At 35.3% G+C, this 19,768-nt stretch overlaps 2 protein-coding genes across 3 annotated transcripts in view; one reads left to right on the top strand and one right to left on the bottom strand.

Annotated features, from left to right (window-relative positions):
- LOC139692903 (RNA helicase aquarius) overlaps window positions 1-6,523 on the bottom strand; it is a 134,172-nt gene extending 127,649 nt beyond the window's left edge. Inside the window, exons 1-5 of the mRNA XM_071591219.1 lie at window positions 6,394-6,523; window positions 6,193-6,293; window positions 5,752-6,112; window positions 2,164-2,332; window positions 676-854 (exon numbers count right to left, since the gene is read on the bottom strand). Of these exons, the coding sequence (XP_071447320.1) occupies window positions 676-854; window positions 2,164-2,332; window positions 5,752-6,112; window positions 6,193-6,293; window positions 6,394-6,465 (882 nt within the window). The 5' untranslated portion in view covers window positions 6,466-6,523. The remainder of the gene's footprint in view (window positions 1-675; window positions 855-2,163; window positions 2,333-5,751; window positions 6,113-6,192; window positions 6,294-6,393) is intronic.
- Window positions 6,524-6,801: 278 nt separating this feature from the next.
- The window catches only part of LOC139692923 (ribosomal protein S6 kinase delta-1), a 37,498-nt gene continuing 24,531 nt past the window's right edge, over window positions 6,802-19,768 (top strand). The window contains exons 1-5 of one of the 2 annotated variants that reach the window (XM_071591245.1): window positions 6,802-7,171; window positions 7,248-7,283; window positions 7,370-7,491; window positions 15,078-15,095; window positions 18,373-18,484. In XM_071591245.1, coding sequence (XP_071447346.1) covers window positions 7,064-7,171; window positions 7,248-7,283; window positions 7,370-7,491; window positions 15,078-15,095; window positions 18,373-18,484 — 396 coding nt within the window. In that variant the 5' untranslated portion in view covers window positions 6,802-7,063. The remainder of the gene's footprint in view (window positions 7,172-7,247; window positions 7,284-7,369; window positions 7,492-15,077; window positions 15,096-18,372; window positions 18,485-19,768) is intronic. The other variant, XM_071591246.1, reaches the window with a different exon arrangement.

The raw sequence follows: 19,768 nt of genomic DNA, 5'->3' as shown, positions 1-19,768 counted from the left end.
ATGGTAGCCCAGTAGAACATTCAGCTACTGATAAGAGGGTCCTGAGTATAAACCCAGCCGTTGCCTCCACTTAAAATCCAGACAATGTGATCTTTGGGTGAAGCCACAATTGGCACAGGGAAAGGAAATAACCTTCCCATCTGAAATAAAATGTCTAATGGCTTAGTCTAAGGTGAAGTTAACCCTACCTTATCAAAACCATGGCAGTCTGGTAGCCTAGAGGATGGAGCACTCAGCTACTGCTCAGAGAGCCTTTGTTCAAGTTAGGGCTGGCTCTCTACTCTCAGATTCACAAAAGTTGAGAAATGTTGTACGTGCCAGCCCAGGGAAAAGAACTAATAGCCACATGCAGTGTGAATTTCACATGTCATAGCACTTCTGTAGTTCAAACTGAGGTTGAACCTCACCTATCAAACGAACCTTCACATTGAGTACTGTAGTTGTAATGGCTTCTACAACAGATGTATAATTGTATAAAGAATATACTGCCTGCTCATATGCTACCAAGTTAGACCAAATGCAAGGAAGCCCTGAATAAAATAAGACACGAATTTCTCAAGGGACAACTATCAGAATATACCTTAAATTTTGGAGGACCGGGTAACATAATGTCTTGCATCTTGATTTGTGACTCCTAGAAACAATCATGCAGCATGAGAAAAAGAAAACACTTACCTGGGAAAACAGGTTTCCCTCCGACCTCTTGATCAAATTTGAAAGATGACTTCTTACGACCAAGTGGCAATCATCAAGGACGGTGTTGAAAAATCTCCTCGTGGGCAGCAATGCTTCGAGGTCAATCACCAACTCCAAAAACCTCTCACAGTAGTGCACTTTTTCTGGTTCAATTTCACCTGAAAGTCATCCATGGAAAAATTCATATTAGTGTGGTCCGTGATAATGTATCAATACAGAGACGTGTACACTCTGGTTACGGATGTTTCAGTAAATTGATGTGTGTATTAGTGACTTACTGTAGAATGCAAAGGTCACTCCGCAAATCTTTCCGATCAAACCAAGAAGTGGAACATCAAAAGCATTGAAATTTTGCACCCAAGCATTATTTACATATGCACACAGCTTTGGCCAAAAATTAACAGACCACAATTTCAAAATTTTGACCTGATTTGAAGCATGCGAAGACAAGTATTATATAAGATCAAAAAGTACTTTTTATCATATGCTATAAAAATCAGCATCATACATTATCAAACTGGAATTTCTTACTTCTATGTTTTCAAGCTCATCTCAAATACATGATTGGGCATCAAACTAAGAGGAATAAGACTTGGGTAACTACAGCCAATTGAGCACAATTTTTTGAAGCACAAGTCAATTTCTAAATTGATGGAGAGAAAAACTTCCATGGCAGCACAAATGTTTGGCTGTTTTAATGGTGCTTGCACTGAAATATGTGTCTAAACTTTCACCAGTAATGTTTGATATCTCCCTTTCTGTTTGCATAAAAACACTTTTACCACTCTTTAAGAGTATTGTCTCATTTTAATTTAAACATTCCACGAAGTTATATCTCACCACGTACAAGCACAAATAAATTTCAAGCCCTTACTATTTTCAATACTAAGTCAAACTAATTACAACATATCTGTTCCATCATTCATAAATTGCCAGCATTTTACAGGATTTAATGTAGAATACATTGCATTCCTCTTAAAACCTTTTTACGAGATTTGAAAATTGAATTATACTTCTGAACTTTGTCTTGCTGCAAATCAATATTCTGCATTAGGCTTTTTATGCCCTCCTGAAGGATAGAGAATATGTTTGGTGCTGCAGTGGACACAGCTGAATGACTATTCCAAACACACAAACTTGATAGGTTTACCAGCAAATTCCATCCTATAAGTATGTAAGATGCTCAAATATCAGAATATGTATCTTGATTCAATGTCTTTTGTGCTAAACTATTAATTTCATCATGGAATACCTCTAATTTGCACTCCATTCTTTTGTTGATCAATGTAGTCCTGCCAAAAAAATTAATATTTAAGAGGAACACTCCACTAAGCACTGGACATCCTGTTCCTGTACCTTAATCAATAACAACTACAAATCAAAATACTAACAACCCAGACAATCTGAAGTGTTGACGTTACTTACTGAATATAAATAATTATCCATAAACAATTATATCTCACCAACCTTCAGTTTCTATTGTTTCCAAAAGTTTCATGAATTTGATCATTATTCGTTGGAGAAACGTCCTCTCCCATTGCAACCGGTCAACCATATCTGGATTGTCCTTCTTCTTAATTAGCTTCCAATATTTCCTCCATTTTGGCACGGCTTTCAATTCATGTTCCCTCCTTCCCTAAAAATTGCAGAACATTAGGTATAAGTGAGTCATTTTCAATAATTTCCATTATATCTAGCAAATAAAATGCCTGAAATTCTTGAGGAGGTGATCCTTCCATAGCAATTTCATTACATAAGCTAGGGAAGGCTGGGAATTATTAAAACAATAAACTATATCCGCTGCTCTAAAATGGTCATGCAACATTACAACAGGGAAATAGTCCATTGCCACTATTGAGTTTACCCTTGTAATTCAATAACAATGTAAATATGAGTTTTCTTAGACTAATAAGTACACATTTGGTGTTAGAGTGATGCAGGCCTAAAATGTATGGTTCTCCTTAATAACTACATCAGATACAAAGTGCATGCATTTATTTTTACATTTATAGGAGACCAATTCCTAAATTGAATATTTTGCATCAAGAGAAATTTGATTTTCATAAGTTATGAATGGGATGGCAGCTGATTTTATGAGATTAATTAACACAATGGTTCTTCCACACTCAAATAAAGATGAAAAAAATTATTAAAAACTTTCACACAGCATTCCTAAGAATTATAGATGTCCGAGTACACTTGCAGAGAGTAAAAAGAGACGTTTCAGGCATGATATCATAATTAATTAAAAATTGGCAATATTTTCCACAAAATAAAATTTATTAATGTGACTAGTTTCAAAGTAACTACATTATTTTCAGGTAACAGTGACAGCATATAGACTGGACTCCGAGTGATGACTGTTACCTGGCAATATTTCTTGGGATACTCATGTAAAAGCCCTTCAACATAAGCTCAGTTCAACTTGCTACTTATTAGGACACCTGTCTGAAATGTACTACTCAATTTGTGCTATGGGGAAATTTATTCAAATATAACCTGCAGTATAATATTATGGGGATCAGCTGCTATTTCTCAAACTATCTTTAAAATGCAAAAGAAAGCTATTAGAATAATCACCAGGAAACCTCACAATGCTCCATCCATGCCTATTTTCCATTAGTTAAATTTGCTACCACCCCCGTGCATCTACATTATGTCTTTAATTCTGAATATAAAAAATAGCATTGGCAACTATTCTCTTAACTCTGCCTATCATCATCATTACACCAGAGGAAGGAATGACATCCATTATGGAATTATAAGAACTAAAGCATTGAAATTAGGACCCAATGAAATGGGCATCAGATTATATAACAAACTACCAAAAAGTATCAAGGATAAAAAGGGAACTGCTGCATTCAAGCATAAATTAAAAATATACCTACAGCGCAATATGTTCTACTCGGTTGATGAATATCTCAACAATATTCCAGACCAGTAAGTTTATACTTTTAGTTTCTAGCAATGGCCATAGTCTAGTTCATATTAATGATCAAGGATTTTTCTGAATTTGATATTGCATGTGTATGTTACAGCCAATGCTCATGGGTTTGTGCCAAACATTTATGTAACTGTGAGCACCATTTCTTTTTTTATGTATGTTCATTGAGCATGTGTCTTTGCTCCTCTTTGACGTGCCTTATATCATTTACATACACCACCCACCTGGTATTTTTGTATTGTGATCTCAGGGCAAATAAAAAGTAATAATAATAACAATAATGTAGTTACATTGAAACTAGTCGCATTAATAAATTTTATTTTGTGGAAAATATTGCCAATTTTTAATTACTTGCAGAAAGATCCTTTAATGAGAAATGACCAAGATGTGTCCTAGTAGTAGTAGTAGTTTTGATGGGAGGCGACCGACAGCTAAGGTCATTTGCGCCATAGGGGAAGGACAGGAAAGGATGAAGGGTGGAGAGAAACCCGGCGTCGGCATTAGCCTACTCTTTACGAAAGGCGCCAAGGGGTCCGCGGCTTAACGTCCCATCCGACGGACGGCGTACTCACTCAAAGTGCCCTCCACAAAGCACCTCAAGTAGGGATCGAGATACCTCTGAAAAATATTCAACACCGCCGGGATTTGAACCCACGCCCTCAGGGTGGGAAGCCAGTACGTTAGCCCCCGCACCATCTCGATCCCCAAGATGTGTCCTTCAAAACAGAAGGTTAGATGGAGGAACAGAGAAATCATGACTGCGCCATAGCAGTATGAATGCTGAATATATGTTTACCCCTCAGGACAATGAGGTAAATAAAAAGGCATATGCTTTCTCAGATTTTAAACCAAATCAGATCACTTTTTGAGGTGCATGCAATATGGTGTTCACAGCTGACATCTGATTCAGTCAGATGGTGATGAAGACCCAAGTTTTAGGGGTCCTGAGAGGGGTTTTCCAGATGCTAAATAGAGAAAGAAGATGAATCCAATTTGGAAGAAACATGTGGCCAGGGGGAAGGCAGAAGACGAACCATAACCTATTCCAAAATGGTCCAACAGATTCAGAATGCCTAAGAATCATGACTGCTGAAATAGAGCCATTGATTATGATTGCTTCACACCCAAATTGGAAATTTTTTCGTTTGATCGCATCATTTTAGTTTCAATCCGAAAAATATTACAATCAGGATATCCTTGGGTTACGATATTTGAGCAGTTTTGGGTGGCAAGTATCATTAGAATAGTAATAATGATTAAAATAATAATAGTTTATTTGCCCAGGAATCAATGTTCAAGGTAAGGGATGAAGTTTTTGTGCTACTATATTGTTTTGTATTGTGGGATATACTTGATGACATGGTTGCAAGTACTGCAGTAATACTCAATTGCAAGCAAATACTCACAGCAAGTACTAGTACACATGCTCACACTGACATAATGCTTAAAATTTAATTCGCTGCGCCAGCACTTACATTTTCAACCATTTAACTACACGTAGAAAAGGAAAAACTTTCATATTGCTCAAATGAATTTTACTTTTTGGGAAAATTAACATTTTCGTAGGAAATTATTAATCATCTAAGACGTGTAGGTGAAATCACCAAATACCATTCTATGGCTCATTTAACATGGATTACAATCCGGTATGGTAAATCTTCCAATGAAGAGTGTTAGAGTAGCAACGTGAAGGAGGAGAGTGCAGCCTGGAAATAGTTATTTGCCTTAAACAAAGGGTTCGAGTAATCCCCTGCTAACATTAAAATTAAAACCATCATTTTGTTGCAATAACTACACAAACTTCATGATTTTAGATTCTATATTGCAAATACATATTAGTAATAAATAAATACATACATATTTTTGTTTGAAATGACATCCAATATAACTTCATACTCGACTCTTTTATACAATTACTTCTTGGCAATATCAACAAATCCTCCCACAAAAAAATATAAGACAATGATTTTAAATTGAATTATTAACCTATTCAATAAAAGTGAGACTGTATATACACGCAGTTATATTGTTTAATAAAAAAGGCACACATCGTTACCACTCTTGAATCGTATTATCCAACCTGTACTATTAGAGCATATAACAGTACTTACAGCTTGTAACGATATCCACATAGACAGGGAGACCAGGCGCTTCACTTGCTCTCTAATCAGATCCACTTCCATACTATTAAAACAATGGTTAAGGAATACCAGAAGAGCAGTTTGTTCACGAAGTGACACTTGATTCTCTTCCAGGCAAGCTTCTAACACTTGGTGGAAAAATGATGGAAAATGATCCGGGTGTTTCTTGAATGGCTCCCAAGCAGGCACTCTTTCTCTAAACTTTTCATTCACCATAACAACAATGGACATCATGTGGGCATGGGAAGATGCGTTTGATGAGTAATTGGGCCACAGGTAGTTCTCCAAGTACTGACTAAACTCTAGCATCATAATTCTCCTGATTGCAAAACTGAAAGTAAAAGGTTCAATGTATAAGCAACAGAATTTTAACAATGAGCATAAATGGAACAATCACAAGGACTTCCTTACCTAGAACCGCGAATTTCTTGTATATATATGTCTTCTACTATCTTATGATCAAACTGCAGGTGATTTTCAGAAGTGTGAGGAGCCCAATACTGATTTGCTAGCTATTAAGATCAAAATAATAACAAAAACAGTTGGATCAATATTAAAATAAGGTTTATGAAATCGTGAAAATAATTTTCACACTTCATGCACTAATGTTACCTGCGTTATTCTATCTGCATTGATTTGATCAACTGTGGGCGCAGGACCCTTCAGCAAATTACTGTTTGCCATCGTCTCTTCACCTTACCATAACAATAAAATTAAGATGATTACCTTCACCGGTCGAACACCAGTGAGATTAAAACATCGCACACTTCGCAAGATATTTACTAAAAGACTGACGAAAATGCGCAAATCTATCAATTGTTTAAACCCTGAATACTGATGCCATTACTGTTAAGTATTACTTATGAACTCTATCCAGCTCCTTGTTATCTTATCTCTGAAATTATAAGTTGGGGATTAAACGAAATGAGAATTAATAAACTTTATGCCTGTTCCTTTTGTTGCAGACATTAAAAAACGAATCTTCATCTTGCGAATCCTGCTTGTCTGCTGCGACATCTATTATCAGATTAATAAAGTCGTTCAATGTGTGAACAGCTGCGAAATGAAGGGATGGGTAGTAATGGGATTTTATTGTCAGAGACAAAATTATTTAAATGTTTTATTTCCTAGGTGTTTGGGCAATGAGTTAAAGCATGAGGGCCGTTACCGAAATTTTGTTTAATCTCGATACGGGAGATCGGGTTATCGCAATTTTGTAAGATAGCGGTGTCGGGGATCTATCTCACTGGTTGTGATTGTGTTTTACAATATCAAGAAAATTATGTTGAAAAACATGGCACCCAAGAGTGACAATTGGACTCGGAAATTCAGTGTATCTGATCCTCGACGGCATTCGAAAGGTTTCACTGTTTATAAAGTGACATCAATTGTAAGTCGACTTATTTTTGTGAATCTCGTTTTCATTCCGATTGCAATTTTTAATCACCTTTATAATTTGTTATCAGGTGTATCCGAAGTTATCACCTGAAGCAGCGACGAAGGTAGGCCTGAGAAATTGTTTCAATGACTCTTATCCATGTCGATAGTTGCTCTTCAATATCAAGTAACATTTTTCTCTACCCTTTAGGTGACTGTTTGGAAGAGATACAACGACTTCAAAAAACTTCACAAGGAACTCCTAATCAAGCATAAAAAATTGCATCTAAAAGATAAATTTCCATCTTTTGCGAAGTCCAAGTTTTTTGGGAGGTAATATTTGCCACGTCTTTTAATTTGAATAAGTTGGAAAGGTTTTATTGCTCAGGCTTTTATTTTACATGTTGTACTCTTCAGACCATCAATGCCTACATAAATAAATTGTCAAGGGTTTCACTGTCAATACTTAACGCAAGTGATGGTTTAAAAATAATTTTTGTCAGCCATGTACTATAAACTGAATTGTAACACAGCTTTTTTATGCATGAATGTGAATTGTCGTAATAGTAGGATTGCAAAGACGTGTATTGCAACAGGAAGGAGTATGAGTTAATATTCCATTGAACATATATTTCATAGTGCTCAAGTATATTTTAAATGAATAAAAGCTGGTATTTCTTCCTGAATATAAAGTCCTGAAATGTGTTATATAAACAATACCATAAACACAGTAATCATTCGTAAGGTCGGTTTGGTAGTTGATGGAAGAGTTCACCCAGCACTAAGCCCGGCGGCGCGTGAAATTCACACGTCAGGGTAGGGGGGCCAGTTCCTTTCCTTGTACTGGCTATGGTTTCCCAGGGAGACTTGGTACCATAAAATCTTAAAGCTTGGGTTGAGCTGAGGGTGCCCAGAAAGGCTTGCCCGATAATGGAACCCGGGCCCCACCGGTCAATTGTCCAACCGCATCTACATATATTACATCACATTTAAATCAAATCATTTTTTTGGCCAAGGATTTGTTGTACAATTATAGAGCTCCTGAAAGAAAATATTATATTATATACAGCTATGTTGTAGGTATTGTATATTTGCATACAGCTATATTTTAGGCATATATCTTAAGTATTTTAGATGAAGGTATTTATTCTTCTGATGCCCCTAAATATATATCAGATTGGAGTATGTGTCATATGTTGCATTCCATGCATATGACACAATGCTCCCTTCATCTTGTTCAAAATCTCCATACTTCCTCTCCTGCTACCTGACCTATCCAACATTCTCCCCTCTATTGCAGGTTTCCAAATTCCATTGCTAGCAATATGCCCTTCTTCAACCTTTCTTGCCTTCTCTGAATACATCCCCACCACCGTCTCTTCTCCCATACCATGCGTATTACCTCTTCATTTCGTTTTACTTTTTCCATCCTTCTCTGAACCCACATCTCTAAACCCTTAAATTGTCACTTATCATCTTGCCTCGAAGACCAAGTTCCTTCTCCACGGAAAGTGAAACTATCAAAGTTTTCACTAATATTATTTTATCATCCTCACTCAATGTCCCTGGCATCAATTACCTCCTCTCTGTGTTTTTTAATGTTTCAAAAAGCTTTTTTGTCTAATGTTCTTCTCATGTTCATTCTATTTTGACCACATAAGTCAAAAACTTCCAAGATGGACAACCAGTTCCATCTGTTCTAGGTAATGCATAAGATTTGCTGAATGGCAATGCATAACATATCTAAAAATCCTTTTTAGCACAGAACTTAGCAAGCTTAAAACAATAGTTATTTTAAATTAGTCTCAGTATGTCTTTTGAGACCAAATGGTTTAGTTTGGCCCTTATTGAATTTTCCCTTTCAATTTAGAGAATTCTTGTGTTATATATCCTTGATAAAAATCAGTTACCTATTCTATGCTAGTAATTTGAGCCAATGAAAAATATTAACGTCAATTATCTCCATCTTCAAAGAGTAGGAGAAGGAATAGAATGGTCCATTTGGACATCCTGATGACACCTGGAAGTTGCAAAGAACTGAATAAGAATAAATAATGTTGAGAAAACAGGAAAAAATCTCACGATCGATTGAAGATAATACACTTAATAATGAGAGACTCCCCAAAAGCCACCTTAAATAGGTCGAATATCTTGATTGAATGAAGTTTTCAAGAAAATTATGAGAGCTACTTACATCCCTTGTATGATGCCAATATATATACTAAAAATCTGAATTTGACTCACATGTACCCTATTACATTCCAGGTTTTGTTTAAAAAAAATTTAGTTGAATATAGAAATTTTTTGTCTGTCCCTTGTATGATAATGGAATTTTTCCACAAAGTCAAGTCAGCGACTATGATTTGTCCATAGGATATTACTCCAACCACTCCAAAGATTGTATCTCTTCTCATTCTTTTTTCTGTTGCTGGTTTCTGGTAATCTGATGTGTGCAAATTATCAGTTAACAAACGTATGGCAATGTGAGTTTAATTATAGACCGTATTTCTTGTATGAAATGATTGCACTGAGATATCATCTTTGGAGGAAGAAAAACTCTTTCCTTTCTTTTTCATCTTCCCGTGTCCCCGAAAGACTGTGACACAGGGAAATCATCCCAGTCGTTGAATCCACCGTGATAGCAAGCTGTCACATGTCTGGAAAAGTCAGGGAATATTGGGAAAATCAATTTCTATGAAAACTATCAAGGTAGAACCTTGTTTCATCACCATTACCTTTTTTTATTGAGTACATATATGACTAAATATGCAGGAGATTTAATCAAAATGATATGTACATGACGTCTTGATGCAACCTCCTTAATGTTGGAAATTTCAGCTCTTTGCCCATTGCCCTGCTACATCAGATTCAACGTGATGGTAGTCCTGTGTACTCCCTAAAAGGGGAGTGCTCAGGACTCAAGGGTGCTTAACCCTACCACCTGGTTATTAGGGATCCTATCCTCTACCCCACCCAAGTTTATACATAGCATACCACCAAATGTTGAAATTACCTTTCAGGAATTTGAATTAATGAAATTGTCCTTGCTTTGCTTGAAGTGATCTTTTTATGAACTTAATGCTATTTTTAAATTTGAGAATAATTTTATATTGACATAAATTTAGCTTTTGATTATTTGAACACATTTGGTAATTTAATAGTTGATGTATATTGATGTATAATACACTAATGCCTATTTTAGTTTGACTATAAAAAACATGGAAAGTCACTATTGCATGCTAGGAGTATTGTATTTGGCCTCAAATTGATTTGAAAACCTTGATGCAATTTTTCGCGAACATTTGTATGAGTTTCCCTCTTCTGGAATCTCAAATGGTTTTATAATGGAAAGTGAAAACTTTCACTAATCCGTATGAAATCAGAAATTGACAAATGAAGGTTTTTCGTATTAGTGTCCAATATTTGTGAAGAAAACGGCCTTATTTGTCGTTTGGAAGATTTTGTGCTTGACTATAAATTTACAATTTTAGCCTTTTCTTTCCTTGGTTATTAATGTTGCCAAGATAAAGTTGCCCAATTCATTTGGACAGGTAAACTCTTTTCCTATTGGTTAACATCATAAAAAACTAAGCAGATTAACATATTATATCAGAAAGTCACTGCTTCCTAAAACAGGAGCTTAAGATGCTTACCTTTTGCATTATGTTTATGATTATCTTAGAAATGCTACGACTAAAGTCATTAGAAGTGTAAAAATACCTTGCTTGTTGATACATTTAATGCAAATTGCCTTAATAAATGAAAAAGAAACACTTCGTTCCAATCCACCACTTTATTACAGGTACAACTAGTTTCGACGCTACTGCGTCATCCTCAGGTACCTTGCCTTTGCTAATAGCAATTATTGCTCACCATTTTAAATCAGGAAAGAAGTCATTACCTTTCCCTAAAGTTGATAGCTATCAAATGTTTTTTACCCTAATATATATATTTTTTTAAATTTGCTCAAATTAACCTCTTAATCTTTGCTCAGTGTACTAGAAATTCATATTGATTTACATGGCCATTATTTAAGCATATTATACTTGTAAACAGTTCATTCATGGTACTTTTAATTTAGATTTTAGGGAAGAGTATGAGGTACATATACTACCTTGATCAAAAAGTTCCCGGAATAACCACCGTGTGGCGCTCCCATCGTTCCGATTTGAGTTCTGTTTTTTTTGTTAAATTGGTACATCTGTTGTTGATATTCCCTTTAAATCTTAGTGTCATAACTTGACATTTGCAAAAGTTACGTAGCCAAGAGTACATCTATCTCTGTGTGTGTTGGCGATTTTTTACAATTGCAGAAATGGATTTAAATTTGCAACAACGAACTTGTATTAAATTTTGCGTAAAAAACGGATTTAGTGGCGCACGGACGTTGGAAATGTTGGAAAAGTGTTTCGGCAACGATTCTCTAAAAAAAAAACGGTCGTTTACCAGTGGCACGAGCGGTTCAGAAGTGGTCGTGAGTCAATCGAAGATGATGAACGCAGTGGCAGACCATCGACATCGAAAGTCGGTGAAAAAATTGATAAAGTAAAAGAAATGTTGGTCAATAACCGCAAATTAACCATCAGAGAAATAGCGGAGGACTTGAACATTGCCTATGGATCCGCCCAAGACATTGTGGTTAATGATTTGGGTTTCCGTCGTGTAGCAGCAAAGTTGGTTCCAAAAGACCTCAATTTCATGCAAAAAATAGACCGTGTTGACGTCGCAAAAGACATGATTTGCGAGGCTGAATCCGATCCCACATTCATCAAAAGGATCATTACTGGAGACGAGACGTGGGTTTATGAGTACGACACGCAATCCAGACATCAGGCAAGTGAATGGCGTTCACCAAATGAGCCGAGACCAAAAAAACCACGTCGATTTCAGTCAAAAAAGAAGGCAATGCTGACGGTTTTCATGGATTACAACGGTGTAGTGCATCATGAATTTTTGCCAGAAGGCCAGACAGTAAACAAAGAGTATTATTTGGGCGTTATGAGACGTTTGCGTGAAGCAATTCGCCGAAAGAGACCAGAAATGTGGGCAGAAAACTCGTGGATTTTGCACCATGATAACGCACCGTCGCACAGTGCTATCATTATTCGTAATTTTTTGACGAAAAATGCAACAAATACCATCCAACAGCCACCGAATTCACCTGATTTGGCTCCCTGTGACTTCTTTCTGTTCAATCGAGTTAAAAAACCATTACGGGGAACGCGTTTTAGCAGCCGAGAGGAAGTAATGGAAAAATCGCAGGAAGCACTGATGGACATACCGAAAACCGAATATAAAAAATGTTTCGAGGATTGGATCAAGCGCTGGCATAAGTGTGTTGCAGTCGATGGGGATTACTTTGAAGGGGACAATATAGATTTAGATGAATAAATTTGTATTTTTAATTTTCTGAATAAATTCCGGGAAATTTTTGATCGAGGTAGTATGATTTTGTTCTGGAAAATTCTGAAAATTTTGGATTCTGAAATATGAGGCAACCCTGCTCAGTAGTTTGCACATCTTCAATTACTTATTCATCCATGGCCAATAGTGTTTATATGAATAGAGTGATGGAACCTGAATTATAAACTAAATGGAGTAGTAGTAGTTTTGAGGGGAGGCGACCGACAGCTAAGGTCATTTGCGCCATAGGGGATGGACAGGAAAGGATGAAGGGTGGAGAGAAACCCGGCGTCGGCATTAGCCTACTCTTTACGAAAGGCGCCAAGGGGTCCGCAGTTTAACGTCCCATCCGACGGACGGCGTACTCCCTCAAAGTGCCCTCCACAAAGCACCTCAAGTAGGGATCGAGAAACTAAATGGAATGTACATATTTGTTTCTTGAATCTTTAAATTTGCTATACATATACTATGGATTCATTTGTTAGTGCCCACATAGTCTCACATTTGCTCTCCTTATTTTCCTTATTATTGTCCTATTTTTTCTGTTAATCATGTAAAATATCGGCCATCCCTTGTGGTTGGAAAGTCATGATTGTAATTTTTCTTAAACTGTAGCAGATTGCACATTCCTACTTGCAAAATTTATCATTAAAGTATTTTCAGATGTGGCATAAATGCATTTTCTGCATATGTAGTACCCACAACCTTCTAGGCTAAAGATGCAACCTATCTCGACTGGTGTAAACATAAGTTTACTCTATTTGGTAATTAATCATACTATGAAAATAGGAATATTTTTTTCCATGATAATGGGGGCCCAGGTTTCATGCCCAAAGGTGGTAGAATTTTTCATAGTTAGCTCAATCACTAGGTGAGTGCAATGTGGAGAACACTTAAAGTGGACTACATTGTCTGTTGGATGGGTCGTCAAAATGTATAACCCCTTTGTGCCTTTTGGTGAGTAGCGCAATGCTGATGCTAGGCTTCTCTCCTCTATTCCCTTATCCCCTGGGATTCTACCTCTACCAAAGTATCCAACTCCCCTTATTAGGTGCAAATTATTTCAGTCACCCATTTCCTTCCTTGATCGGTACTACTACTACGTAAAAACAATCATGTTTATCTTATTAACTGCTGATTTTCTCTTAATTTTGTCTCAGTGTTGTCTATTGCATAGTTAAAATTAAAAGCTTTCTTTATCCTTTGCTAACTGTGATTTGCTGTGAAAATTATGTAAAATTATTTTTTGTGTTTTTGGTAAGAGACTATGCTAAGAAAACGATAAATAGCTTGCAGAGCTGTATTAAAAAACTGAATATTATGTACAAATATGTGAATATGTACAGTATTTGCTACCTTGATGAACAATGCTCTGAAATTGAATTTTTTTCTTTCCTGCAAATTTTCTGCTTTAAGCATATGTCATTTTTTTTAAACTGGTGTCAGCAGAAAAGGCCACTCCAGGTTTTTAAAAAGATATAAATTTTTAGAAAGTCTCATTTCTTTTGGGATAAAGAACACCACGAACAATGGTGGGTTAAATGGTGCTGGTGCATAATCTGCATTGCATGACTATTTTTTGAATATTTCATTCAAAACACCATATATGGTGAACATATAAAAATAATTCAATCCTTTATCCATGTAGCAGTTAGAAAGTCCCATGCTGGTCACTTGATTCCGTTACATTTTATCGAGTAAAATAAAATGGTTCTTTGTGGATATTCTTATCATATTTATAAAAATACTTCTCCGATAACCCGCCATTTCAATTGTTGTGTTGCGGTGTTGTAACTGGTACAAGTGAAAAAAAAGGCTGAAATGGTCACTAGTGAATGTTGGCCAATATATGATAAGTTCATCTACTCTCGATAAAGATCAGAAACTGCATCTTTGTGCTGCTCATATTAATAGTAGACTATGTATTTCTTACAAAAAAATCTTCGCATACACAGATAATGGTAATCATATTTTGGAAAAAAGTTGAAAGGTATTCATTCAGAAGGATCTCTGAACAATTTATTCATTGAAATTCTGAAGTTAAAGTTTAAAAAAAAAAACAATATTTTCCCATGCATGAAGAAACCAATTAAAGGTTTCTGTACCTAAATTATGAGGGGTCACAATAATTTGGGTGTGCAATTAATATCCAGTGGGCGTTTTGGTGATGGCAGTCAATGAAATTAGGATTTTACCCACACTCCAAAACCTTTGGAATTTGGTGTTTTATTTCTAATGAATCAGGGGAGTAACTAGAAATTTTTGTAAATGGGGTCAGACGTTGGATTGTGTTTAGTCTCCCATTTTTTTAATGCTCTTCTTTATTATTTTTAAGGGGGTTTGAAAATTAAATTCTTGCAATATTAAGAATGAAGTTGATTGTCTTGTAAATGTATCCTTTTAATCATCATAAGGGAGGAATGAGGCCCGAGTTCCATGATTAAAATGTTTGTAAGCACTATAACGAATAAAGCTTGTGACTTGGAAATCAAATCATTTCTTCTTTTTATCTACAGGCTATCTTTGATGAAATCGTAAGTTTTATTGTTGATATTTAACTCTATATTTAACAGTTTAGAAGGAGAACTTTGTTACCCAAGTATACGTTTTGCTTTCACTAAGACTGCACCATGAGAGAATTTATAGTAAGCTTTGGAATGACCTAGGGATTGGAATTTAGGGTAGATGAACTACTGGTAGGTTTGCTGTATTCCCGGTGCACAATTACGGTGAAGTGTGTGGGATTTCCACCCGATTGGGAAGTCCACTGTCAATGTTTGTGGAAATTGATGGATTGATAGTCATTTTAACATTGGCAGCTGACATCCTGAACTGGTGGAAAACATGCAAATACTTCACGGTAAAGGATCTATTAGTTTTTCACATAATATAGCAATGTCTAGTTTCTGAATAAATGTATTATCTCTCGAGCATGTATCCATTTAATCAGTTTTTTGTTGTCCTTTTGATTACATGTTAAAATTTGCTGTAGTGTACATAGTTATATATTTTGCAGTTGTTGATTTGAATAATGCTTCTTAAAATCCTGTTCATATTTCACAAATTCATGATGAAGTGCGCATCTAAGGGAGAATTTTTGTACGCTACCATCTGCATGCTTGAATGTTTGACTCTTTATGTGTTATATTCCTGACAATGGTTCCACCCTTATGGTGATTGTGTAAATTTTAGAGAGTATTAGGAATTTTTAACTGCATAACAATTAAAGCCGTTGAAAGTTGACATCATTTCACATGCTTAAGCTGGAATGAAATGTTGCAGATTTGTAACCAATCCACACTGTGTGCATGTTGTTATTTATATTCCCTACAATTTACTCTTCATGATGTCTTATTATGTAGCGGTCTTTTATTGAATGCCTGCGAGGAAAGGTGGAGCTAAGGGACATTATTTTAGGAAGCCTTAAATGTATACTGTTTTATCTTATGTCACCAGTTTACTCCATTCTGAAGCATTTGAGTTGGATGCTAAGCTACAATTGAGTACACCCACGTGTCTGTGCATTTGCATGGAATATAAATCACCCAGTTGTCATTAAGGAGCATATCTGTGTAATGTGATCTATCTTGCCCAGATTCTCGTCACTTTGTCCAGAGGGTTGAGTCAAAACTTAATGTGACATGAATACAAATGTTGAAAGTAGTAAATATGTTTGCCTGTTACTGATGGATCAAGATTAAAACTCTCTGGGTTTACAAGCTAATTAATTTTACTCTTCATTTATGGGAATTTTGAAGCCTAACAAGACGGTGAATTTTTGTAGAGGATAATAGAAAATAACATTGCATAACTTGAAACTGATTGCAGAAAATCGAGTTATTTTCTGAGTAGCAAATGGCAAGTCACCCAAGTTGTGATCAGTTAACTAATCTGATTATACTATGTGAAGAACATTGAAACAGTGTTATTGAAGGAAACCACTGTTGCTGGCTACAAGTAGGGCATAAAAGTTTCATCATCATTGGTCGTTCAATCCTAAGATTGGTTGACTGCAGCCCTTAATCCTACCCAATCTGATGCTAATTGGCTTACTTCGTGGTATTTTTTGCGATGTATTTTCGTCTTCATTTTCCCCATGTATTTATCTCTTGGCCTTCCTCTTGGGACTTTTCCCTCTATTTTTTCTCCTATTATATTCTCCACGAATCCGTTGTGCCTCGGGGTGTGGTCAATCCATCTGGTTCTTCTTTTCTCTATGGTGTTCCATAAGGTCTGTTTTTCATCTATTCTTCTATATACTTCTTCATTTCTTATTTTATCTGTCCATTTGATCTTAAGCATCATCCTCAATCACCAGGTTTTGAAGAGTTCTAGTCTTTTAGTCTTTTCTGGTCTACTTTTCCGATGGACAAATGCTTCTGATCCAGTCCATGCTTCCACAGTCCTTAAAATTGTGAGGTGCTAAAAATTGCTCTATGGTACCAAAGTTTTTAAACCAATTTTGAATAACAAGCTTAGAAAATTTAATATTGAAATATGCATAGTATTTAAATCAAACTGGTTCACTTAATACATATTTATGTGCTGAAATTAATCGAGAATCAATTTTAATGCCGGAAACCACCTAATTTTGGGTTACATTATTTTAGCATTTTTTCAATTCCATTTCTCTAAAGAAAGTTTAAATGTACTTTTCATTTTGTATTAAGTTCAAATTATGTGGCTTGTTAAGTTTAATGGTTTAAGGTATAATAATTTTACAATTACCTATGTATTTAAATTCTATTTGAAAAAACCAGCTAAACATGGAACTTGTGATAACGTTTTAAGCTTGATGAAATATTGAATATTTTTCTGTATCTCTTAAGCCATATTGAAGAAAATTTTGCAGTGGAGTCTCTAGTTTTGTTTTATTCTTATAGTTATGAGATTTGTATTGAGTTTTCATATTCAGCTGAGTCAAAGCTTGTGGCTTTTGTGAAAGATGGAGAACTTGACATAAAATAATATCCACTTGATTTTACTTCTAATTAGCACCAATTACGTAACCAGAATCAAGTTGTTATCTTGTGGTACAAAATGTATTTCAAATAAAAAAGGAAATATTTTGTTTAATAAGATTAATTTTGACGGATAAGTATTAAGCAAGATAATTTTACGCATCTTTTTATTGAGGCGAGTAGTTGTGTGACATTATTACCCTTATAAAGCCTTATCCTAAGTGTTTGCATTGAATGTCATGGATGAATGCTTGACAGTATAGTGATTGAAACTTAAATATATTTTGGGCATGTTTTTCTTTTAAGTTCGACTGCATTTACTTATGTTGGCATGATATTTATATGTGTGTTATACCTTGAAATGAGTCGTGACTTGTGTGTGGTGGTTGCAATGAAATCTTGATGGAATGCACAGAGAGAAAATTGTTTTGTAATGGTTGGGAACTGAGAATAATATATGTGTAGTATGGAAGGAAATCCTTGTATGCTTTTTCTGAGTTTGGTTTTGGTTTTGTCAATATTTCCTCCAATTTATCAGCTGATTCAGCAAACTTCCTTTTCTTAAATTCTTAGAGTAACATCATTTCTTGGTGTATTGACGAATGCATGTACAGAATCATGAAAAATAATACATTAATTTGGAATACTCTGGCTCTGTGCAAGTAAGATGTAACTAAGACTGTGTATCTCAGATGGCCTGGTATAAAATGTAAAATGAATATTTTTGTATACATAATTGCTCATCCTGTGCAGAAACAAGATTTCAGTGTGATTACATACTTCATCTGGGTATATATATAGACAATGAATACAATCTTAATGTAAACTAAAATTGAATATTGAACCACAGGTATGAGGAAGACGTTATTGAGGAAAGAAGACAGTGTGCTGTTAGGCTGCTAGAGTTCATAGCAGAGCACCCTCCACTGTTTACAAGTCAGGTGTTTTTGAAGTTTTTTGAGGTAATTTTTCCAAGTCTGTGGTATATATTGATTTGCAATAGATGCATAGTATTTACACTGTTATTACAAAATCATTATTGGGTAATATTACATATTTTGTCATCAGTGATTTAGGAAGGTCCGCAGGAGATATGGATATTTTAATGGCTGTGGTAGCCTTTTTATTTTTAATTTCTTCTAATTGCTCTCTTTCTGTAATTAAATCTTATATTTATAATGCCTGTCATGTATGTATTTGTAGTGAATTCATACTGCCTATTTCAAGTGCCTTAATGCCATCCTTTTCTTCAAACCCTCCTTTGTACATAAATATTTGTTCTTGCTGTTAATTGTGGACGTAAGTTTTTTTCTTCTTTTGCACGCACTTTATTAATCTTATTGTTAGTGCATATTCTTATATGCAGGGATACATAATCACAGTTTTACCACAAGAGGGAGATTGCTCTTTCACTCCCCCTCTGCTATCTAATGAAATCACTGAGAAAATTTTAGAGAAGAGAAAGAAGTTTTTTTCAAAGTCAAAATTGAAAAAAAGTAGACATAGGTACATTTAAAAAAGTTAAATGATGTGATATTTAATGATATGTTGTGATCAAAATTAATTTTTACTATTATTAGCAGTGAAGACACATGGTATTTAGCGGCGTATATGACTCTTCTTTTCTACCAAAGTTATGTTTCTTAAAATCACTTGCATGCTAACTCTCCTCTGTGCGAAAGTTTGAACTCCATGGGTTAACGTTCAATACTGAATGCTATTTTTACCCCAGATGGTCAGTACCACCTATTTCAACTTCATTATATTTACATATATATAATATTTATTATTCGATTGAAGAGTGTTATTGCTGGGATAGTTATTATGAAGCCCATTGCTAGTATGCCACATGAATATTATGTTACTGTGTTCTGCGATGTCGAAAGGGATGAAAGCAAGATGTGTAATGAACCTAATCATATTTTATCACAACAAAACTGTGTGTTACTCTTACTGAGTGGAATCATTTGTGTTAAAAAAAAGTTACCTAACGTAATTAATCGTGCTTGTGAACAGACTACTAAAACTTTTTTACCTTTTGTGTGCCCCTACTGAAATTAGGGTGCATCTTATATTCCGGTGAGTCTTGTATGCCATCAAATACAAAAACTGGAGATAAATTCAAAACTCCAAATTTGAAGGAAAATAGAAATGCTGAAATGTAAACTTTGATGAAATAATCCTATATTTCACTCGGCTTAAACTGAAGCAGTATCATCTAACATCATGCTTCCATGCGTTATTTC

Source organism: Hetaerina americana, unplaced genomic scaffold (genome assembly GCF_022747635.1).
Source record: "Hetaerina americana unplaced genomic scaffold, ioHetAmer1.1.p SCAF_44, whole genome shotgun sequence".
Lineage (NCBI taxonomy): Eukaryota > Metazoa > Arthropoda > Insecta > Odonata > Calopterygidae > Hetaerina > Hetaerina americana.
The sequence above is the reverse complement of the archived record's forward strand: the minus strand, read 5'-3'. Positions and strand labels throughout refer to the sequence as shown.